The following is a 21,159-nucleotide window of genomic DNA, read 5'->3' as shown; positions in this document are numbered from 1 at the left end:
AAGACCTACCAGTGAGATAGGATTCAAACCAGCGAAGAGGAATCCCAGTGATGCCCCGTGATGAGAGGATCTGATGATTGACAGTGTCAAAAGCAGCAGATAGATCCAGCAGAATAAGAACTGACATGTAGGATGGCTGGAGAGGAGAAGTTTTGATACTTCTGCCTCAGTGAGGGGACAGAAGGAGAAGATGGGAGTTTTTGCAGTGGGTGTGGTTGGTTTGAGGTCCTGTGTGTGTGGGGCTGAGAATTGACTACTGATTGTTCTGGTTTTGTCTGTGAAGAATGTGGCGAAATCATCAGCTGTTATAGAAGTGGTGGGAGGTGGTGGAGGGGGACAGAGGAGATAATTGAAAGTTTTGAAGAGATTACGTGTGTCTGGAGCGCTGTTGATCTTGTTGTGGAAGTATGAAGATTTGGCAGTATGGACTTCAGCAGAGAAAGATGAAAGCAAAGACTGATAAAAAAGACTTTGATTCAAGACAATGATAAAACTATTTAACGTCACACGCATAGCTGCTCAGGTTTGTTTTTATTTCATAGCTGTTGTTGAGTGAGGAATCATGTATAGCCGGCTTCACTACATTCTCTTTTTGTTCTGCTTTTAAAGAACCTGAAGAAAATAAAATCCCATTCCTGGACCCAGTCCAAAGACTGCTGTTTTTATTACTCTGCTGTAAGCTCATGAGCATCCGTCAGGAACTAAACACAATCTGTGTCCAGAAAGATCGGTCAAATATATCTTTAGAAGTCAATCACAGTATCATGGGTCGATGGTGCTGATGAGGACACAGCCGCTGGCAAAATGTGACAGGAACTCACAGTTCAGACATACTGAGGTTTTCAAGAACATAAATATGTCATTTAGAACAGACCAACTTTACCAACTTCAATCTTGTTATGATGTTTGTGATGAATGCACATGATGAAATATGGGCACAAACATCCAAATGTCTGTCTTTATCAAATGACTTGGTTTCTTTGGGAAAGTGTTTCAGGTGAAGGAAAATGAGCATGTAGTGAAATTATTTTATTGTGTACCTACTCATTTGTTTTCAGATTTTTAAAAGCGTTTGTACATTTTAACTTCAGTTGTGTTTAGGCTCCTTAGTAACATGAAAGCGTATGATATGAATCTCTCATTTAAGTCACAAATAGACTGACTTGAGAACAATGACCTGAGATTGCATGCAATTTTGATGGATTTTTTTCTTTTTCTTTCCAAATGTTGAAAAGGAAGAGTGAAGGGGACACTACAATCAACTGCAGAACTCTGAAAACCTAATCTTGTCTCAGGTGACTATAAAAAACCCTCTAAAATTCCTTGTTTTATTGTTGTGATTATTTTTTTTCTTTTCTTTTATGTAAAGCACTTTGAATTACCATTGTGTATGAAATGTGCTATACAAATAAACTTGCCTTGCCTTGCCTTGCCTTGCCTTAAATGCCAGCCCTGGTTAAAATGAATCATTTCTTCATGAGTGTTGTTTGTGTAGCAGTTATTTGAAAGCAACACCTCACTATTCAACAGATATTAATTGGCACAAAATGTCAGTGTCAATATGTAGGATATTACATGGACCCTTTTCACAAGACTGCGATGATGCATTTCAACGGTCATAAGCATCGTAAATCCTCCAAAGTTTTTAATATTTTGATTTTTTTTTTAATGTATGTACATTTATAACACTATACTTTGTGTTATATCACCTTTGCATCAAATTACAAATAAAAATAAACTACTTAACGCTAATGCGAGGGTGTTTCTAATGCACTGTCTATGGGAGTGATGGTAAATTTGACATTGTTTTCTCTTCTGACTGCCGTTATCACTTATCAGTCTCTCTCTCAATTTATTTCCTTTGACTGAAAGTCGTGAAAACACTATCATGGAGTTTTGCTTTTGATATTTGAGCAAATGGGAATGCAAAAAAATATATCTTTGTGGTCATCTCCCATTCACTGCTCTCGAAGTTTACCCAACTATGACGAATTCCACTGCTGAGAAATCCGGAAATGTGAAAAAGATCTATTGTGTTAAGATCACATTCTGCTTGTATTCATTTCCCTATTATTCTCACTGCTTTTTTTATTTGATAATTATTGCTTCATTTGATTGACACAAAATTGTCACCATTTTTTTTCTTTGGACATGTCTTTTCTTAGCCGTGCTGCTGACCTCTCAAAACAGGTTCATATGCCCATGTATCAATTTTAATGCACATTATCAATATGAATGCTGATTTATCATAACTGATGTCTGAGTGTTTCACCTCCAGACCTACTAAAGCACCAGATTCTCACAACACCGCTTCTGTCATTTCTGCATTTTGCCATCATTTCTTTTCACTGCGAATGAAAATAAACCAACCGTTTTACTGTAACCTGTATGAGTCCACATTCCATCACGGATGACAGAAATGTGACTGTGCAGGTGAATCTCTCCACTTCTCTATTTTTCTGCCCATGCATGGGAAATCCTACAGAAGCATATCAGAGGTAACGTTCAAACACAATCACCTCCAGAACCAGCCTTCCGACTCACGTCACCAAATAAGCAGAACCAGTTTTACAATAAATAGACTATCGAGAGTATGGCTGCACACATTCAGCATGATGAGGTGCCGTCTTCAGCTCTGTGTGCTGGGTGTGATGATGCTGTGCTCAGGTTTGTGGGTCCACTGCAAAAACCCCCTGAGCGGAGCTTACCTGTATGGAGATGTTAACTGCGCAATTTTGAGCTCAATTCACACTAGAGTAATCAACCTTCACAAACGAACTAAACCACAGCCATTCATTTGTTCAGGGTGAGTATGCACAAGACTTTTCTTGTTTTTAAATGCTGCTATCCCCATATGTATAGCAGAAAACACGGATCTTTTGGATTCTTACTAATATTATGTTGACCTGATTTCTGAAATGGAAACCAGCCAATTGGTCAAAACATAATTGAAACTTCACCTATAATTGATGAATTAAAAATGAGGAGAACACATTTTTGTGTGTTTGTTGTATGTTCCATGTACAGTACTATTGTTTTAACTAACAATTAGTATGATGTTTGCCGGTCAACCTGATCCGAACTGGTTTTAATACAATTCACCAAATACCACATGAAAAATAGTAACCACTGCAAACAGATTAAAATAGTATTATAACTTTTAGAAATGCAAGGGTAGACAAAATAATGTGAACACTTGGGAAATAGGCAATATTTCATGATTAAGGTGTTTGCACCTTCTGCCTTCAATACAGCTTCTAGCCTTTAGATTCATACAACTTTTGAATAGTCTCGAGTTGTTTGTCGTCTATCAGAAAGATCTGCCAGTGTTTTAGAGACGTTGGAGCTTCTCTCTCTTCTCTCCAAAAATGTCTACAGTGGTTTGATCCTGTAAGTCAGGTCTGACAAGGGCAGATGTTGAAGTTCATCTTGTGCTCCAACTCTCCAGGTTTTATGATCATAACATAATTTTAGCACCAGTGTCTGGGATTAAAGCTTGTTCATTGATGTTGGCTTTGTGAAGTTCTCTGTGGTTGGTTTTGGTGGAAACAAGGTCTTCTAGGTGAATCTTGAGGTTTGCTGACACTTTGCTGCAGTCGTTCTGTGCTGTTTGGACACAATCGTTATTAGTGCTCGACAGTGCCTGTCATTCACTTTCTGTTTTCACCCACTTTTTTCTTTGCTGATGAAGTCTTGCCATGCTTTGTGTCTGCAGTCGGACTGTTGTTCTTAAAACACTTAACAATTGTGCTGTTGAGGTTACAGATGCTCCTGCTGAACGGGTTCTCATGATTTGTCCTTTTTGGACGTCTGACAATCACCCATTTCACCCACGACTTGTATTGAGACTGCTGAACACAACTTATACTATACTGATATACAACCTAGAGAATATGGATTACAAAAATATATATAAAATACAATTGCAATGTTTGCTTTTTCACTGTAGTCTACACAAATTATATTAACCCCAATAATAATTGGGTGTTGATGATATTATTTTGTCCAACCCTTGTAGATCTTTACAAAAAGCAAGACAATGAAAATGTGTACTGTTGATGTACTCCAGGACCAGAGTTGGGAACCACTGTTCTAGACTCACTCTGAGCACAAAGTTTGTGCTTTCTGCAAATGTATTCATATTTAAACTATACTTTAAATGTGCAGTAAATTGGGGACATTTCCAGAGAAAATGGGGACATCTGGTCACCCTAACTAATGCACAACTAAGAAGTCTGTTTCTCTTTTTACCAGTTTTGATCTGACCACATTTCTACACTCACTGAGCGCCATCCACACAATTGAAGAAATTAATAACTTTACATTGCTTCTGGGAATTAAGCTGGGATATGAAGTCTGTGATACTTGTGCATCTCCCACTAAAGCACTGCACTGTGTGGAACATTTACTGGCCGTTAACGGATCTCTGCAGGCCCTTGTGGACTACACAGACTTCCGTCCGCCAGTGAAAGCTCTTCTGGGAGAAAGATACTCAGAGTTATCCATCGCTATCGCCAAGCTCCTCAGCCTCTACCGGTTTCCTCAGGTAATTTGTTAACTGTTAAAGTCAACGTTTACCTGAATAATTGACCAAACAATGTTAATCTTTTACTAACCCACGTCATTACAAACCTGTGCAACTTTATTCCTTCTCTGGAGAACTTTTGAAGAATCTTCATGCAGCTCTTTTCCACACTACAAACGTTCAAATTGACCACACCTGTCAAAACAGTAGTCCTGACTTGCACGCTATATACCTTGTATTCTTAGATCATGTGATGCTTTGGGTGAGGAAAAGACCAAAACATGACCACACCCACATCTAGATTCAAACATGGCAAGATTATCACTGATAAACTTTTGTTGTAAACAAATGTTAGTCTGTCTTTTAGACAAAGCTAGTGTAGCTGCAGATAACTAAGGCATGAGGTTTATCTGTCAACAGATCAGCTGCTCGTCCTCTTCTCCAGTCCTGAGCGACAAACTGCGGTATCCGTCCTTCATGCGCGTGATTCCCAGCGACGTCTTCCAAACTCAGGCTCTGGTCAAACTCATGTCTCATTTCTCCTGGAACTGGGTTGGTGTCGTGTATGGAGATGATGACTATGGTAGAGCGGCCTACCAAAGCTTCATGCAAGAGTCCGAGGGAAAAATATGTGCTGACTTTGAGAAAGTGGTTCCACACTACTTGGACCACGTTGATGTCGATAAGCATATCAAAGATGTTGCTCAGAGTATACGAAAATCTAAAGCCAAGGTCGTGCTGCTCATTCTGAAGGAGCAGCTGGTGGAGAAACTTTTCAAGGAGATGATCCAAACCAACACAAGCAGAATTTGGATCGCGAGCGATGCCTGGTCCATGAACCGCTTCTTAACAAAAATGAAAGACATCAACAAAGTGGGTGAAATCTTTGGCTTTTCCTTTTCCATGGGAATTACACCAGGGTTCGAAGACTACTTGAAAAACCTCAGGCCAACACCAGGAGCAAGAAAGGTTACACTTTATTTCGATAGTCCACTTTAGACATTCTACTAACTATAAGTAACTTTGTAACTACATGTCAACTACATGTCAACTAATTCTCATTAATTTGCATCTACATGTCTACTAACTCTCAGAGTAGACTGTTAGGGTAGGTTTAGGGTTAGTAGAATGTTGACAAAGAAAGTGTTAGAAGATATTAAGCAGACAGTCTACTAATACTCTACTAACTGCTAGTTGACATGTAGTTGCAAAGTTACTTACTGTTAATAGAATGTCTAAAGTGGACTATCGAAATAAAGTGTTACCGCAAGAAATTACTTCATAGAAGAGTACAAGCAGTTGTGACTGAACTGCTCCCTGTTCCCCTCCACCTGCGCCGTAGATGATGTGCTGCACGCAGTGGACCTGAGAGAGGCCTACAGAGAGAGAGTGGCCATACATGCTTTCACTCATGGGCTCAGGGTGCTGCTGACCTGCAACGAGACTGCCTGCTCTGGAGATACCAACTTCCCTCCCTGGCAGGTGAGATTTCTCAAGCCAGCTCTTTACAGTGAGGATTTGACATGTTTTAAGCTCGAGGGTTGAACATTTGAAAGTGAAGATTTTAACACAAATATTAGAACTGTAACTTGTATTATAAATAAAATTGAGATATTTTATTATCAGAATTAATTTTGCTACAGTACAATTATAATTTACAACAGTAACGCATGTCTGTCATAATTTTTATCATTAGAGTTAATGGAGAGTTCTTGCAACAAGTGTGTAACAGCCATTAACCACAATCAAGGGCTTCTTTTAATCTCAAGGACACTTACACTTTTTTGCAGCTAGTGGAAAGTATGCGCAGTGTGAATTTCACGCTTGATGGCAATACATATTTTTTCGATGAAAATGGTGACTTTGTGGATGGTTACGACCTCATAATGTGGAAGGAAAATAATGATGAACGCATTATTGAAGTTGTGGGAAAATTCCTCTTGAAAAATGGAGACGTGGAGATCCTCAGTCAATTCCAGTGGATAAATAGCACAGTGAGTTATGCCGTCTTCAATTCCAGCGATTTGGTCGGCAGCTGTCAATCGTTGTCCACAGTTACAATGTCTTCTTTAACAATTTATAGCACACCTCTCTTTTGTCCTCCAGCTCCCCAAGTCCAAGTGCTCAGAGTCTTGCCCACCTGGTACTACTAAGAACCAATCTAAGATCCCCTTTTGCTACAACTGCGTTCAGTGTGGTGAAGGAAATTATACTTATGGATGGGGTAATTAGAGTTCATGTTCAATTCTGTTGTTTTTTTGTTTGTTTCACTACTGCTAATTGAGGAAGCACCCATGCTGACACTTTGGCTAATAGTCAAAATGGACTCACTAGACTTCTTAAGTCGCATGCAGGTTCCCCTGATCAACTGCTTCACAGTTCGATTGTCTATGTCTGTCTACTTGTTTAATTAAGATAACGCAGTGGTTTTTTCATCCTGGTCCCGGGGACGCCCGCTCTGCACATTTTGCATGTCTGCCTTGTTTAACACACCTGATTCAGATCATCAGCTCATTAGGAGAGAGATCCATGAACTGAACCGAGTGTGTTAGATAAGGGAGACATACCAAATATGCAGAGTGGGGGTCCACAGGACCCGGATTAAGAACCACAGGTATAATGTAAGGTGCGTACTGTACCTTAACCAATATCCACTGCTGGCAAGTAAGCTGAACCTAAGTGCAGTTCATTTAAATCCAAAACATGAACAAATACAAGATGAACAGAGACTTGACTTGGCATGACCTTGAAACAAACTCACCTAACAACAGGTTACATAGACAAAAGACAATGGAAACGCGAGAGCTATATATACACAGAGACTAATGAGTAACAAGGAAAACATGTGAAAAATCAAGACGATAAACCAATTACAAAACAGAACTGAGAACCACATGACTCAAAGAACAAATCAGAATAGGTGCGTTCGACCTAAAGGGATAGTTCACCCAAAAATGAAAATGTGATGTTTATCTGCTTACCCCCAGCATTACCGCCACCTATCTCTCAAATGGACCATTGACACTCTATCTACAATCTCAACTAGGAGTGTCAATGGTCCATTTGAGAGATATGTGGCGGTAATGTACTTATAAGTCTGCGATCCGCTGTAATGCAAGAAGAAGAAGAAGACGCGTCACGCAATGCATCAGAGGTAAAAAAAACGATATAAATACTGTTCAGTTTCTTGCACAGACCGATCTGACTGACAGACTGCAACGGTTTGAGTTAAAAATCTTCGTTTGTGTTCTACTGAAGAAACAAAGTCACCTACATCTTGGATGCCCTGGGGGTAAGCAGATAAACATCACATTTTCATTTTTGGGTGAACTATCCCTTTAACGCAGTTCTGCGTAGATCGATCAAATTCTGACTTGAAGCAGTGCATGACGGTTAAAAATTTTGTCCGACTTGAGATGGCGCCGACGCCATGTGACTGTCTCGTGTTGCATCAAAGTGCCGCGAGAGCGATTCGAGAGCAGTTTCTCCAGAGCGACTGCAGGAGCGCTGATCACGACACAGCTGTTTCACGATTGGCCAGATTCACCGCATGACAACGATCACGTGTGTTTTGGGTTTATTCTAAACTTTTCAATTCCAAATAATGGCCACAAATCTGTGTTTTTAGAACAGTAAAATATTTTTTTACTGTAGTTGCAATGTCATATTGAGTCACGTTTATCATAACACACTGATAAAAGCATAAATACCCCCACTTTATTAGTATTTAAACAAGATATGATTATGTTGAACTGAACAAATATTGCATTTCATGACATGAACAAAGAACATAACTGTGACAACACAAAATAAAAGACATGAAAACCTGAATCTATATGACAAAAACGTAAATTACCTAAAAGTCAGCTGGTCATTATGGTGAAAAAAAAGAACCTCAAGGTAAAGCAGTAACTGTATAACATTCCACTTCTTACCAAAAAAATTTATAGATGAACTTTAAATATTAGAGCATGAATAATTCTATTAATTGAGAGGACAGACAGTGTGGAGTAATACAAGACACATAAAGTACAGCACTTTACCTGACTGACACACTGATCCATTTAGACTCACTAAACTGGGATATCAGACAGCTTAACAACACCAATGACCAATCACAATCAAGTTTTCCAGAGAGATCCAGAGAGCAATTATATGCTTCTAATATCGGTACCAATAATAAAAATAATAAACTGCTAAAAATAATAAAGCTCATCAGGACAGATAGCATTATATATTCTGCATTTCTACTACAAATCTGACGACTGTACACATTTTCTTTTTCAGATCTACCTGAATGTCTGACATGTCCTGATGGAATGTGGTCTAATAAGGGAGACCGTGAATGCAGGAAATTCAAGGAGAAGTATCTGGATTGGAAGGACAGTTATCCCATAGCTCTGTTAGCAGCTACAGCAATAGGCTTGGTTCTCGTGTTGACTTCACTCATCATTTTCTATGTGCACAGAAACACAATAGTAATCAAAAAGGCTGACAATACAATGTCTTGTTTCATGTTACTGGGGTTGGCGGTCAGCTTCGTCAGTGTAATCATGTTCGATATAGTCCATTATAAATATAAAAGAAGATGTTTATTGTGTGTTATAAATAATCATAATCTTAAAAGTTATAACCACAAATGCGTAAGCATTATAATGTATTATAATTGTTGTTATGATTATTTATAAGATTATATAACATATTATAAGGTTTTTTATAATGCATTATGCATTCATTATAATGCCTTAGGAATACCCTTATAATGTATTATAAATATGGGCTTCATGGAAAGTGTTACCGTTATTTTTATTCTAATTTGTCTATAGATGTGCATGTTAAAAGAAGTAGTTAAATCCTGTATTTATCAATTACAAAATAATAATAATAAAAAAAACAGAAGGTTTGTAAATATTTAAGATCCGGGAAGGCTTTTACATGTTTTTATTTCATTATACCATATCATTGTACATATGCTTTAGTAAGTCTACACTTTCCTGACTTCAAACTCAAACCCAAACTCTTCATAGCACCCATATTACCCCAGATTAGCCTGCCACGACATTGGCTACCAATTAAATATAAAATAGATATAACCATTTAAGTCATTACATTTTAAGATTTGCATTGTAGACATCCCTATATTTCAGAATTAATGTCTCCAAACATATCATCAAGGTCTTTATGATCGTCAAAAAAAAAAAAAAAAAGGTTGTTCATTTCAAGGTCTAAACCAGAAACTAAGGGAGGTTGAGCATTTGCTGTTTTGGCACCTAGATTTTGGAACAACATTCCATGGAGTTTGAGATCAACTCAGTCCAAAGCCAGTTTTAAGGAACTTTTAAAAACCCTTTTGTATAAGTTGGTCTTTACTTAATCTCATTATATTAAATTTGTTTTTGTTGTTGTTGTTTGTTTGTTTGTTTGACTATATGCATGATTGTATGGTTATGTGTTTACGTCATCCTTTGTTAAGATTTACCTTTTGCTTTGTTTTGATCGTTACTTTATTCTGTGAAGCACTATGTGACAAATTGTCTGGAATACTGCTAAATTACTTTCTTGCTTGTAATCACAAAAATTATCAACCCCACTCACACCACTGTTGCTTCATCTGGTCCATGGCACAGGAATTACACACCTATTTTTGTACTGTGTCTTTACATTTAATAAACAATAAAAACTAATTTGAGCTTTGAACTTTAATGCTGTTATCAGTGTCTGCTGGATCATTCTGTTTAAATCCTTGCCTTTGCCAGCAGATTGCAGACATTACTGGCAGAGGTCCAGGGGGATTTCAGTCAGAAGTAAACAACTTACCAAAGTACTCCAGCTCCAAGCCACTCTGAACTTAATTTAATCTGTACTACTGTTGTTTGTTGAAAGCACAGAAACAAAATTTAAACAGTAACTTGAACAATTTTTTGATGAATATTGTAACCAATTTAGAAAAGACTGATGTCACTTCACATTTTTACAATAAATTTTGATTATAACACTCACATACTTATAATTCAATCAGAATTCACCAGGGGTAAAAAAAAAAAAGAAGACGAGGTAACCAGCAGGGTATCTTATTAGCAAGATGAGCTTATGGTCTTACGCATGCGCTTTATTCCTGTAGTGTGACCATAAGTGCATGTGGGAAAGACTGGAAGCTTCAGTCCTGTTTCTCAATCTTGGGCTCTCTATGGCATACAAAACACCACCTTGGGCAGTGGTAAACGAAAACGGTCAAAGAAATAGAGGAGGATAGGAACTGTGGACTCTGACAGTTAAGGATTTTAAGGACAATTGGTAAAGTGCGCAAACAAAAACCAAGCTGAGGATTTCTAACACAACACTTTTAAACCTGCAGTCGATAAATCTGATCAAAAGGAATAGGTTTTTCCCATCAACATGGGCTGCTCTCCCTCTAAAGGTCAACTTTTCAGTAAAAAAGCTACACTGTCTGCATCACCAGAAAACAAGAATGCGGAACTGCTTTCTGATGGGGCACAACGTCTAATCAAAGCAGAGATAAGCACAGCTACAGAAGGACTAACAGCAACAGAGATACAAGAAAATGAAAAATATGTGCAAGGTAAGACATCCTCAGTAGTTGATGTAGTTTGTGACGCCATTGTGACAGCCAAAGAAAATGCTACTGAGCAGATGCTAGATGTGCTTCGCTCTCAGGATGGACAAAGTGCAGAAGAGGGTCTCTTAGAAAACCAGAGAGAAGGAACTGAGGGGATAAGGACAAAAGTTAATCAAGGAAAGAGGAGGAAGCAAAGGAAACATAGACTGAGAAAAAATTCCTATGCGCAGTCAAAGGCAGAGTTCATACTGAAAGCCCACCAGGCAGCCTATGCGTACCTGAACCCCAGCATATCAAAATATGAGTCACTTTTAGGCCTCTTGAGCCAGGCTGCTCAGACCCATCTCTCTGTACAGACCAGAGTAGCATCAGTAGTCTTGCACTATGAAGAGATTAACCAGGCTTTGGAGGAAATGGCCTCTGAGGGTGAGCAGCTGCTGAGGGAACACGGACACAACATGACATGGCCCGCTTCACTTAAAGACTATCCACCTACAACAACCAAACCCAGCAATGAACTAAACTTCTCCCAGCTTCCTTCCGAACTGCTGCAGCAGATGCTTCTTCACTCCACAGCTAAAATTATCTCTGTGGGAGACTCTGTGAAATGCCTGAGTGACTCAGCCTTACAGGATCTAGCTGAGTACTATGGGTCCCTGTCTCAGATATTAGGAGAGAAGCTGCTTGCTAAGCATGCGGCAGAGGAGCGCTTGAAGCAGGTCTCATCCTGTGTGGAAGCTGCTGCCCTCAGGAAACCAAGTCCAGAAGATTCTGCTCTTCACAGTGAGGACAGCGGCATAGGTGCAGACAACGAGTGTCAGAACGGCTCGGAGCGTCTCCGTCGAAACAGAGGGAGCTCTGGATCAGGAGCAAACACTGGAATAGTATCTGTCTTGACCAGCAGTTGCTCTCCAGATCAGCCGTTCCTTAACGCCAATGAGGAGGATACAGATAATGATGATGATGATGATGAGGTTGATGATGAGGAGGAGGATGCAGATCTTGAGAATGAAGTCAGTGGTGGGTTGGCCGACAAGACGAGGGGAACAATGTGTGGGTCTTCTGAGCCAGACTCCACACATCCTCCAGTTCAGGGTAGTCTTCAAAAGCAAGACCAGGTCAAGACCAGAAAAACCAGACGGCCCAAAACGGCAGACAATACCTTTCGGGTAAAACTAAAGTACCGCCATTTAAGGGGACCAAAGCGCTCACAATCCGCCGAGTGTTTGTGTAGCAAAGCAGAAGGATCAGATCCTAATCAGCAACAAGGAAACCCAAGGAACAAGCAAACACCTCACTGGAGGAGAAAAAATAACTTGCCAGAAGAAATTGTACACGGGTGTCATGTTTGGACAAAGATTAGAAGAAGTTCATCAGGAGGACAGTGCGCAGCGCAATACTATGGCCTCCAGTATGGCAGCAAAGGGCCTTTCAGGGCAATACCACCAAGCTCTCCTCCAAAGTTTACTCCAGAACCACCTGGGCGAAATGCTGTCAAGAGGCTTATTAATACTTTTAGCCAAGGGGTGGAGGACAATTCAAGACAAAGTCCTTTAGACCAAAAACCAATAAAAGTCAGGGGCAACAAGAAATGCACTCTCCCACTGCTGCAGAATAGCAGAGTAGCTCTTACCACCAGTGGGAATATCAAGAGTAGCATCCATCCGCTTGAACCCAGGCCTGAGCAACTGGATATAGACAGCCTCCCACCTCCACCCCCAGAGATGCTCATGGACAACTCATTTGAAAGCAGTTTAGGGTTACCCACTGAGGACGGGGCTCATGATTTACAGTGCAGAGGGCAAAGGCTCCGCACTTCAACGCAAAGAGAGACTGTGCTCTCCCACAGGGCAAGCAGACAGCGAGGCTCCATGAGCTTCTCAATGACCTCTGTGAGGCAAGATGCTTTGCCGGGTTCCTGCATTGAACAGGAATACAAAAAAGCGATTGGGGTGGATTCTGAAAGAGATTCAGCACACACCCTTGACCAGAATTGCCGCAAAGCTGTTCATCAGCCTGCAGAGTCTTCTGGGAAAACAGCCCTGGCTAATGCAGGTTTGCACGGTTCCACGCCTTATCAAGAATGTGAAAACCACAATGAGGGCGAGACTGCAAGTATGCAAGCAAAATGTTTTCCTCCAACAACTCCCCCTGTGTCGAGGGCACGGCTTCCACCCTCCTGTCCCACTGTGCGCCACGCAGTGCCAAGTCCTCCATCCACAGCCTACCCCCCGAGTGGGAAGTGGACTCCATCCACAACATCTGCCACCTCTAGTATACACAGATGTGCGATGGCCGAAGAAAACAGCCTTCCTACTTATGGGACACAATCATTTTGTGAAGCTCGGGCCGTGTTCTGTCAGGAGAACAAATCACTCCCCCACACATGGACACGTTCATGCACGTCTGCTTTACCTCGGCCATGGGGAGAACCTGCCAGAGGAAGACTGTCAACTACTCGTCTTCAACCTTCTTTTATGGGACACAGTCCATCGGGTCAAAGGTCATCCCACAGTGAGCAGCCACAGTCATTGCCTAATGCCAAAAATCAACAGGGCCAGGACAATGATGTCACGCCTTTGACCAGTGAGGGGTGAGTATCTCAGTGTCACTGCATGTGATACAATACCTAGCAAATGTATGGCATGATATAGGTCTGAATAGTTCAAGGATTTAGTGCAGTAGGTGACGTACAAAACAGACACAACAGATGCGCCTGATACAAAAACAGTGGAAGATGACAGAGCCTGCTGATTAAATCTTTCTAATCTGATCCGCCTTCATCAACATAATTGTGGTTTCGTTTAGTCTAAAAATAGTTAATATATCAGCTACTTGTTAATAGCTACTACATCTCAGGAAACAAACACCCATCTCTTTCCCTCAGCTTTGGGGTTTCTTGTTGAAACTGGTTTGCATATTTATCATTGTGAAGATTGCTACTATCTTGCCATACAACTGATTATCACCCCATCACCATTTATAATGTTAAGAATCCATTGTTTCCCACACATAGACTTTACTTGGGCGGGCCGCCCAGGTATATTAACGGCCGCCCAAGTATATTAATATCTTTTTTTTTTTTTTTTATCCACCCGAAATAATGAAACCATGCGTGATCGATTAACTAGTGGAAAATCTCCCCTTGCCCTACATGTTTCGTATCTGCTCGTTCTGTGTGCGCGAGAACCGTTTCCTCCCGCTGACATTCCCACGTGCGCTGCAGAGACGCGGTGGATATTTCACAGACAAAGACAGGGCTCGACAGTGCGGGCGCTTCAGTCGCTTTTGCGACTAAAATAGATGTGTGCCTACATGGAATGGTAAAACAAACATAATGATCATTTTGTAAGCATAATTTTAATGCATATTTTATCTCTCATTTGAAGAAGGATCAGCCCGCAATTCTATAGACATTTCAAAATAAGAGTCCCGGTGTATTTCAGAATTGTTTATAATTAAAAGTCACAAGTTAGGTTTTTTTGTTTTTTTTTCGTTTTTGGGGAATTGCTCACATATTTATTTCACAGCACAAGTCTTATATGACAGAAAATGTCTGAAATAAGGGGTTGTGAGTCTGGAGAACCCGACCCGGTTTTGCCCCCCTTTTCATGTTAATCTCATCAGCAGTGTTAATCTGAGTGAGGCTCAACTCAATCCCTGTAGATTAGCATCTGTGCACCTGTCTGGAGCCCTGAGCTGAGAGATCTCACCTGTCCTGATGGCCTACATTAAGAACAGATACAGTAACCAGCTAGCTAGCTGTCAACCCCTAATAAAGTATACTGTAGAATTTATATTCAACTAACCTTCAAGTTTCTAAGCTGTTTAGACATTTTGTAGACAGAAAAGGCTTTGACAGATCAGCGTCACTGTTTCTGAAAGAGGTTTATAACACCATTTGGTTTTTGATTCCTTTCTTGAGTTTCCCTACTATGTTTGTTTTGTGTTTTCTCACAGAGCAACCACAGCGTCCACGACAGCAGACAGCACAGACTCCGAGCCGTCCACTGCTGGTCTGAACACACACAGCGGGTTTGTGGGTGAGGAGATTACAGATTAGCTGGATTAAGGCCTTTTTTCTCTCCTGAGAGCTCCAACAGAGATATACATGGAAACATTTCCAGTAAATATAAACACCATGATGCTTCAAAGAGCTTAGTTTAAAAAACACCCAAGTCTGTATATTTGTTACTGTGTCTCAAACTGTCTACCTAATCTGTTATTTATGCTCATGTTTACTCTTCTATTTGTAGCATGATCTTCCTTTTGGTTTTGATACGTAACAAAGGATTATTAGGTTCATCAAAAAGGAAAGTTTTCTTTTTGTATCCTGTAATTGATTAATCTGAAACCAACCTGTCATGCTCTCATCCTTATTTAACCGAAGCCTACTGTTACTACTTGTTAGAAATATCTAATCGTGAATAATATCATTCCACAACTGTCTTTTATGATGTCATATACATAAATGTATGCATATTTGTGGACAAACCAGGGGAAAAAAAGTGCACTTCCACAATGCACTTAAAGTGCTCTATTTTCATGCACTAATTTTGCACTTAACATACTAAAAATTATTCTTTAGTACTTTTTAAAAGATAATCTTTAGAATATCTAAGTGTACTCAGCTCTGCTATTTTGGGACACCATGAATATGAACTAAAATGTGCTTTTAACATACTACCTCTGTGTTTAAAAAAATTTATTTAGTTACCACTTGTAACTTGAAACCATCTTGCATACACTAGTACTCTCAAAAGTTGTAACTAAATACTTTTTTTTTTTTTTTTTTTACAGAGGAAGTATGTTACAAGCACATTTTAGTTCATATTTATGGTGTCGCAAAATAGCACAGTTGAGTACACTTAGATGTTCTTAAGATTATCTTAGTAGGTTAATTTTTAGTATATTAAGTACAAAATGAGTGTGTGAAAATGAGCACTAAGTACATTGTGGAAGTGCACTTGTTTCCTCCTGGGTAGTCATCTCATGTCATTAGTGTGGAAGACGTCTGAACCCTTCTGTTTTAAAAATGTAATCTGATACGAAAAATAAAGAATGTTTTAAACACACACACTTTTGCACTGTTTGATCTGTCCTGTCATGAAATTTAAAAAAAAAACAGTTTTCAGAGGACCTCAGGAGATTTAAGGAGACGTTGAATATGAAAATTCTGCCATTATTTATATCGCTTTAACCCTGTATAGGCTATGCTTGTTTTTACAACACAAAAGGAGAATCTGAAGAATCTTGACATAAATCTATTCCTCATAGAGCCACAAGTTTCAAGCACCAAAAAGTACTAACAATCACCATAACAGCACCATAGCCTAATCACAATGACATGTCCACTGATCTTCAGATGAGATCTTTATACTGCTGAGGAAAACAAACGTCTCAGAGCAGCACACACTTTGGTCAACTGATCAGCACCTTTGCAAACAATGACCATGGGAACTATATAGTCACCGTGATACATCGTGAAGGAGCTGATCAGCACAGTGTCAAAGCTAGTATGAAGACAAGCTCTGACGGACACTAGAAACTAAACAGCGCCTCCTAATGGCCAGCAGTGAGAAACACTACCAGGTGTTTTGAGAAGGTAACTGTATACAAGTATACAAGTTACCTAGAGTCTCTATCTGTTAGGCCCTGATGTATTTTAAGAGAAAACTGAAGAATGACGCTGCACACAACATATATCTATTTGCGTATCTCTTCTGAACATGGCTCCCAGCAGCATGGGTGGCTCCTGAATGTTCACAAACGGTACACTGTTGATCGGGTATCTCAAATTTCAAAAGTACTATGCTGTGAGTATATTGGGGCCTGAAGTGACAGCGTACTGGAAGTACATGATTGAAATCTACTCACACTTTCACCTCAGCTGTAAATGGGCATATTATACATCTCTTTATTTTTTCCATCTCTGACCCATTGATTGACACAGCACTGCCGTGTTTTATGTCACCATCCAAAAGAACAGGTTAAATCATTAGTAATAATAATAATAATAATAATAATCAGAAACGTTTCTTGAGCAGCAAATCAGCATATTAGAATGATTTCTGAAGATCATGTGACACTGAAGACTGGAGTAATGATGCTGAAAATACAGCTGCGCATCACAGAAATAAATTACAGTTTAACAGATATTCACATAGAAAACAGTTATATTAAACAGTAAAAATATTTCACAATATTACTGCTTTTGCTGTATTTCTGATCAAATAAATGCAGGCTTGGTGAGCAGAAGAGACTTCTTTAAAAACATTGAAATCTTCCTGTTCAAAAACGTTTGAGTGTATTTACAGTTTTGATTTCCTGCTAAATGTTGGTTTGAGTAGACTGTAGTTTGAGTGCGTCACTAAATGCAAGCGTGCCTGGTGTAGAGGAGGTTTCAGTCTTCAGCGTGGCGTCTCCTCTCCCCGTCAGATCCTGGCAGATGCGCTCGTTTGACAAGCAGGCGATCGTGGGAACTCACAACACTGCCAACGAGGTGAGAGCAGCGTGTGGAGTAACTCAGCACAGCACTGACCTCCTTCCCATGATTCCTGCAGCTCTTTCACTGGCGCAGCTGGACCCCGGACCTGCTCCGGCCTGCGCTCAGGCCTCGTGACGCTCCTCCGGAGAGCAGCTCACTCTTCATCATCATCATCATCATCATCACACCTGCGCGCTCTGCATGAGCTCAGCTGCATCGCACAGGGTTTACTGGTCGATTTTGCTCTGTTTTATGTGTTATTCATTAGATGTTTATGTATTATTGTAAATGTCAGTTCATCTGAACCATCATAAAACATATTTATTCAAATAAGAGTTTTTGTCTTATAATATATTGAATTTTGGTGATGACGTTGAACTATAGCATTGGTAGCGGACACACTTTTTTTTCATTAGAGTTTTAATTAGACCCATCCAAACGTATAAACACATTGTATCTGATCCTAACTGAATCAAAGTATAAGTGATGTTTTACTCAGCTCAGTGTTGTATTTCTATAACTTTTTTTTTACCTGTGGCGATGAACACAATAGGAATAAATGTAGTTTGATAGTTTGATCCTGAGCTCTCTGAGAGTCACTGGTCTTCCAGAGTCTGTGTGTTTGCTCTGGGCTCTGATGCTGCTCAGGACACACACACACACACACACACACTACACTACACTACACTACACAACACACACACACTACACTATACACACACACACACACACACTACACTACACTATACACACACACACTACACTACACTATACACACACACACTACACTACACTATACACACACACACTACACTACACTATACACACACACACTACACTACACTATACACACACACACTACACTACACTATACACACACACACTACACTACACTATACACACACACACTACACTACACTATACACACACACACTACACTACACTATACACACACACACTACACTACACTATACACACACACACTACACTACACTATACACACACACACTACACTACACTATACACACACACACTACACTACACTATACACACACACACTACACTACACTATACACACACACACTACACTACACTATACACACACACACTACACTACACTATACACACACACACTACACTACACTATACACACACACACTACACTACACTATACACACACACACTACACTACACTATACACACACACACTACACTACACTATACACACACACACTACACTACACTATACACACACACACTACACTACACTATACACACACACACACACACACACATTACAGACGCACATGTTTTGTAAGGCTGTAAATAGACTCTTTTTGAGGCTGTGTGTGTTTCTCTCGGTTTGTATCTGCTGAGCTCATCAATAAAGTGTTGCTTTCCAAAATGTACTCGCTAATGATTTACAATGTTTTGAGTTTAGCAAGTGACTGTGTTCATCGTCAGACTTTAGGGCAGATTCACCAAGACTGGACTTGAGCCTGAGTAATGCACTGTTTATTCCATGAGCTCAATTCACTGTAGCATTTGGACCAATCAGACACACCATTTTTCATTAGATTTAACAAATCAATTATTCATTAGATTAACAAATAATCACAGACCCCTCACCCAATAAACTTACTGGGTTCCAGCATGTATGTGAACGACACCAGGCCCCTGGTTACCATGGCAACCAGGACCCCTCATCCAGATCAGATAAACTTTTACGACCTAAAAGTATGTAGAGAGAATCTTCCTCCTACTCAAGTCTCTCTAAAACAGACACATAATGCCCATAAAAATGGACTCTTCTCTAATTTATTCATAGGAAAACCTTTCTTTGAATATACACACATATACTTCAGGTCATTGTGTATGTTGTTACTGTTCTTGTATATTGTCTTTTGTATTGTATACTGTTTTATGCATGCTTATGATAGAACCACTCGTTCATGTAATCTTACCTATACCAAGTTTGGTCTCTATGAATTCGTCTTCGGATAACCTTCCACCGCCATGCAGAGAAAAACTCTTCGATAGGGTTTAGAAACGGAGAGTATGGTGGAAGGTATAGTACTGTCAACTGTGGATGGTGTTGAAACCAGTTCTGGACCAAAGCAGAGCGGTGGAATGACACATTGTCCCAGATGACAGTGTATTGTATCTGGTGCATTTCATTACCTGCTGTGACGATGTGGTGCAATCGGTCCAAAAATGCGAGAATGTGAGGTGTGTTGTAAGGGCCCATTTTGGCATGACGGAGGAGAACCCCATGCTGTGAAATGGCAGCGCAAAGGGTGATGTTACCCCCACGTTGCCCTGGGACATTGATTATAGCCCTGTGGCCAATGATATTTCTGCCTCTCCTTCTTGCTTTTGTGAGGTTGAACCCTGCCTCATCAATATATATGAATTCATGCAGGATTTCCTCAGCATCCATCTGCAAAACTCTCTGAAATACAGTGAAAGACAACATTGTGTAGTTCAGGATAGGTCTAGTATATTACAGTCAATGTAAAAAAGTAATGTGTGGAGTATGCAACATCACAGTGCTAAAGTGAACAATACAAACCTCCACATACTCATGCCGCAGCCGTTTGACCCTCTCTGAATTCCGCTCAAAAGGCACTCGATAAAGTTGTTTCATTTGAACCTGATGTCTTTTCAGGATGCGTGCCAGTGTTGACTGAGAGACCTGATGGACATTATTGAAAATGGCATGGTCACCGATAATGTTTGCTTGTAGTTCTCTGAGCCTGATAGCATTATTGGCCAAAACCATGTTTATTATCTCTCTCTCTTGTTCTTGCGTGAATATGGGCCCCCTTCCTCCTTGTCGTTCCCGACCCTCAATCCTATGTAGAGAATAATACATGTAACTTACTGTACAATGTCACAGGAAGGGGTATCACAAGTGCTGATATGGTGCATACAATAAGCGGCTGATTACTGTAACTGTAGACAGATCTTCTTTTACCTGTTTTCCTGTCGAAAAGTCCTTATGACAGATGCCACTGTATATCTGCTAAGATTTGGCTGAACTCTCAGTCCAGCCTCCCTCAGCGTCAATCCGTGGTTCACAACATGGTCCACTAGTGTTGCACGAATGTCATTTGATAAGTTTGGTCCTCTTCTTCTTTGTGCACGTTCTCCTCCTGCTTCAGGTCTTCCTCGGCCTCTGCCTCTTTCTCCTCCTCTGTGTACTCCTCCTCTCACCCTCACTCTTCTTCTGACTCCTTCCATTTTGGTTGAAGGCAGGTGAGCCTACCTGCTGCATTTTTATAGTGCTTAAACCTGATTGGTGTGTCTACAATTTAGCAATCATGTGTTTGTGCACCTGATGGCTGTGTTTAACAGATTGGCTCATAGGTGTGGTAATTTGACAGTTAGTGCTTTGGAATTGCAAGGAAGTGACATCATGATTTACTTCTGTGTCTGATGTATACAAGTGTGTTTAGTGTTTTGCAAATCACTGTGTGTAATGTTTTGCAAATAGTGTGAAGCTGACAATTTGCTTACAGTTGTGCAAATCTAGCCTTGTGTTTTGCTCCTTGAGTGTAAGGTTTTGCT

General features: G+C 40.1%; 2 protein-coding genes and 1 pseudogene across 2 annotated transcripts; 2 read left to right on the top strand and 1 right to left on the bottom strand.

The window, feature by feature from the left end:
* The first annotated feature begins 2,615 nt into the window (after positions 1-2,615).
* On the top strand, positions 2,616-10,778 carry LOC107717028 (G-protein coupled receptor family C group 6 member A-like; annotated as a pseudogene).
* On the top strand, positions 10,660-15,788 carry LOC107717046 (uncharacterized). The gene is made up of 2 exons (XM_016523689.1): positions 10,660-13,695; positions 15,063-15,788. The coding sequence occupies exons 1-2, from the start codon at positions 10,922-10,924 to the stop codon at positions 15,163-15,165; spliced, it is 2,877 nt and encodes a 958-aa protein (XP_016379175.1). The 5' UTR covers positions 10,660-10,921; the 3' UTR covers positions 15,166-15,788.
* Positions 15,789-17,743: 1,955 nt separating this feature from the next.
* On the bottom strand, positions 17,744-20,832 carry LOC107717027 (uncharacterized). Its single transcript, XM_016523673.1, has 4 exons — positions 20,567-20,832; positions 20,162-20,444; positions 19,595-20,041; positions 17,744-17,800 (listed from the first exon to the last, which is right to left on the bottom strand). The coding sequence occupies exons 1-4, from the start codon at positions 20,830-20,832 to the stop codon at positions 17,744-17,746; spliced, it is 1,053 nt and encodes a 350-aa protein (XP_016379159.1).
* Between the last annotated feature and the right edge of the window lie 327 nt (positions 20,833-21,159).

The sequence above is a fragment of the Sinocyclocheilus rhinocerous genome, unplaced genomic scaffold (assembly GCF_001515625.1).
Source record: "Sinocyclocheilus rhinocerous isolate Xijiao unplaced genomic scaffold, SAMN03320098_v1.1 scaffold210, whole genome shotgun sequence".
NCBI lineage: Eukaryota > Metazoa > Chordata > Actinopteri > Cypriniformes > Cyprinidae > Sinocyclocheilus > Sinocyclocheilus rhinocerous.
Note: the sequence above shows the minus strand (reverse complement) of the source record. Positions and strands in the feature narration are given on the sequence as shown.